The sequence below is a fragment of the Octopus bimaculoides genome, chromosome 22, assembly GCF_001194135.2.
Source record: "Octopus bimaculoides isolate UCB-OBI-ISO-001 chromosome 22, ASM119413v2, whole genome shotgun sequence".
NCBI lineage: Eukaryota > Metazoa > Mollusca > Cephalopoda > Octopoda > Octopodidae > Octopus > Octopus bimaculoides.
In genome coordinates, this window is record NC_069002.1 from 35835942 (window position 1) to 35837830 (window position 1889).

A 1889-nucleotide genomic window follows, 5' to 3' on the forward strand; every position below is an offset into this window, starting at 1 on the left:
TTTTTACTTCAATCCTAACCATAGACCACCTTTGGGTGCATCATTCCGTTAAATATTTATGGGAAGAAAAATACTAAAAGGCACCAATACATGACAGAGTAACAAAGAAACAAGGAAGGTATCAGGTGGTCGTGAGATGTGCTAAAAATAACAGCTAAATCGCATACAATTTTATTTTTTGCCTAACCTTTTAAATTTCGGTACTATTCATGAACTGTGGTCCCGGTGCGCGCACTCGCACATCCGCACTAGTGAGTCGTGACTAGTCGATCCAACGACTACCCAGCGCGAGTGCGCATCATGCGCATAAATAGTTGTGACACCAAAATACATCCTGGAAGAACGTCAAAAGATTAAGATGGGGAAGATTCAACAACAAAAAAATTATTTACTTTGTGTTTTATTTACTTTGTTTAGGATCAACTAGTCACGACTAACTTGCGCGAGTGCGCGCACCGGGACCATTCTTCTTGAATAGTACCATTTCCGTATGTAGAACACAAATTCGCAAAAACTAGGAAGTTATGAGAATCGATACGTCAGAGATTTGGCTGTTGTTTCTAGTATGTGGAGAGACCACTTCCGAGCTTTACGTGTCTGTGCCACAAAGCACCTTAAGCATGCGTGATTGAGCAAATGCAATTATAAGCAATCGAAATAATGGTGTCAAAGTTCGCAGGGTGGGGCAAGTGGGTACAAAATTAAAATTTTGAAATGCTAATTTTTTGGCCGTTGACCTCTCCGCCCCGCGTGGAGGGTGTACTTGTAAAAAATTTACCAAAATTTTGATGCAAGGTTTAAATTTTAGACAACTTCAAAACAGGAATTTGTATCAAATACTTGGGTATTGTACCACAGAGGTTCGTATGAAAACTCTTCTTCTGTAGACACAGCTACACCATGTATAAGGGTGACAGAATATCTGGCGGAGACAGCCGAATTTAAAATAATAAAATTTGGTGACAAAAGAAATCTAATTTCAAACCGTATTTGGTTTAAAAAGCTTTACTTCACAGTTAATACAGGGTGTCCACAAAGTCTGGGTACATGAGGACTAACATATACTTTAAGAAATTATTATTTCTTATATTTAATTATTTATGTTATGATTTTATTTACTCCATGTACCCACATGGAGACGAACACATACTTAAGAAATTATTATTTATATTTAATTATTTATGTTATTGTATTTACTCCATGTATCCACATAGAGACTAACACATACTTTAAGAAATTATTTTTTCTTATATTTAACTGTTTATGTTATGATTTTGTTTACTCCATGTACCCAGACCTTGTGGACACCCTGTAAATTGATAGCAAACGAGAAAACCAGGTCTAAAAGAAAACTTACTTCCCAATATTTAACGCCGATCTCGTCTAGCTCGGAGAGGCTAACATCTTGGTTGGGTTGTAGTTTATTAGGGAGTTGCTTCTCTTCCCCGTCACTGATATCTTCCATGTACCAAGCTTGTACCATTATGGTTATTTCTGAGTAAAGCACCCGCTACGCGCTTCAATTGACTCTGCCTCTCGCGCGCACTGTAAATGGCGTCGTCGCGCTGTGGTGAAAGGACGATTGAGGCTGTTCATCAGGTGCGGACGGTACATTTGTGTCTGACTGGTTGATCACACAATTGCTATCTATAACCGTGACAAGCATTGTACATGTAAAGCAATGTCGTACTTATCGGATCTTATCTGGGTGAAAATTACTCGAGTTTGGATTGCTAGTCGTGAGTGGTCGATCCTATTATTTTTAAACTTCAAACTTCATTTGGGATCTATTTTAAAACAGGGGGCCACATTTTTCAGTAATGTTTTACGTAGTGTTTTTGGTACGGAAAGACTTTCAAAGGTAGAGATAGATTATATGTAATCTGAAC

At 38.0% G+C, this 1889-nt stretch overlaps 1 protein-coding gene across 1 annotated transcript in view; it reads right to left on the reverse strand.

Annotated features, from left to right (window-relative positions):
- The window catches only part of LOC106880043 (acireductone dioxygenase), a 6079-nt gene extending 4400 nt beyond the window's left edge, over positions 1-1679 (reverse strand). The window contains exon 1 of the mRNA XM_014929844.2: positions 1358-1679. Within this exon, the coding sequence (XP_014785330.1) occupies positions 1358-1483 (126 nt within the window). The 5' untranslated portion in view covers positions 1484-1679. The remainder of the gene's footprint in view (positions 1-1357) is intronic.
- Positions 1680-1889: the final 210 nt, after the last annotated feature.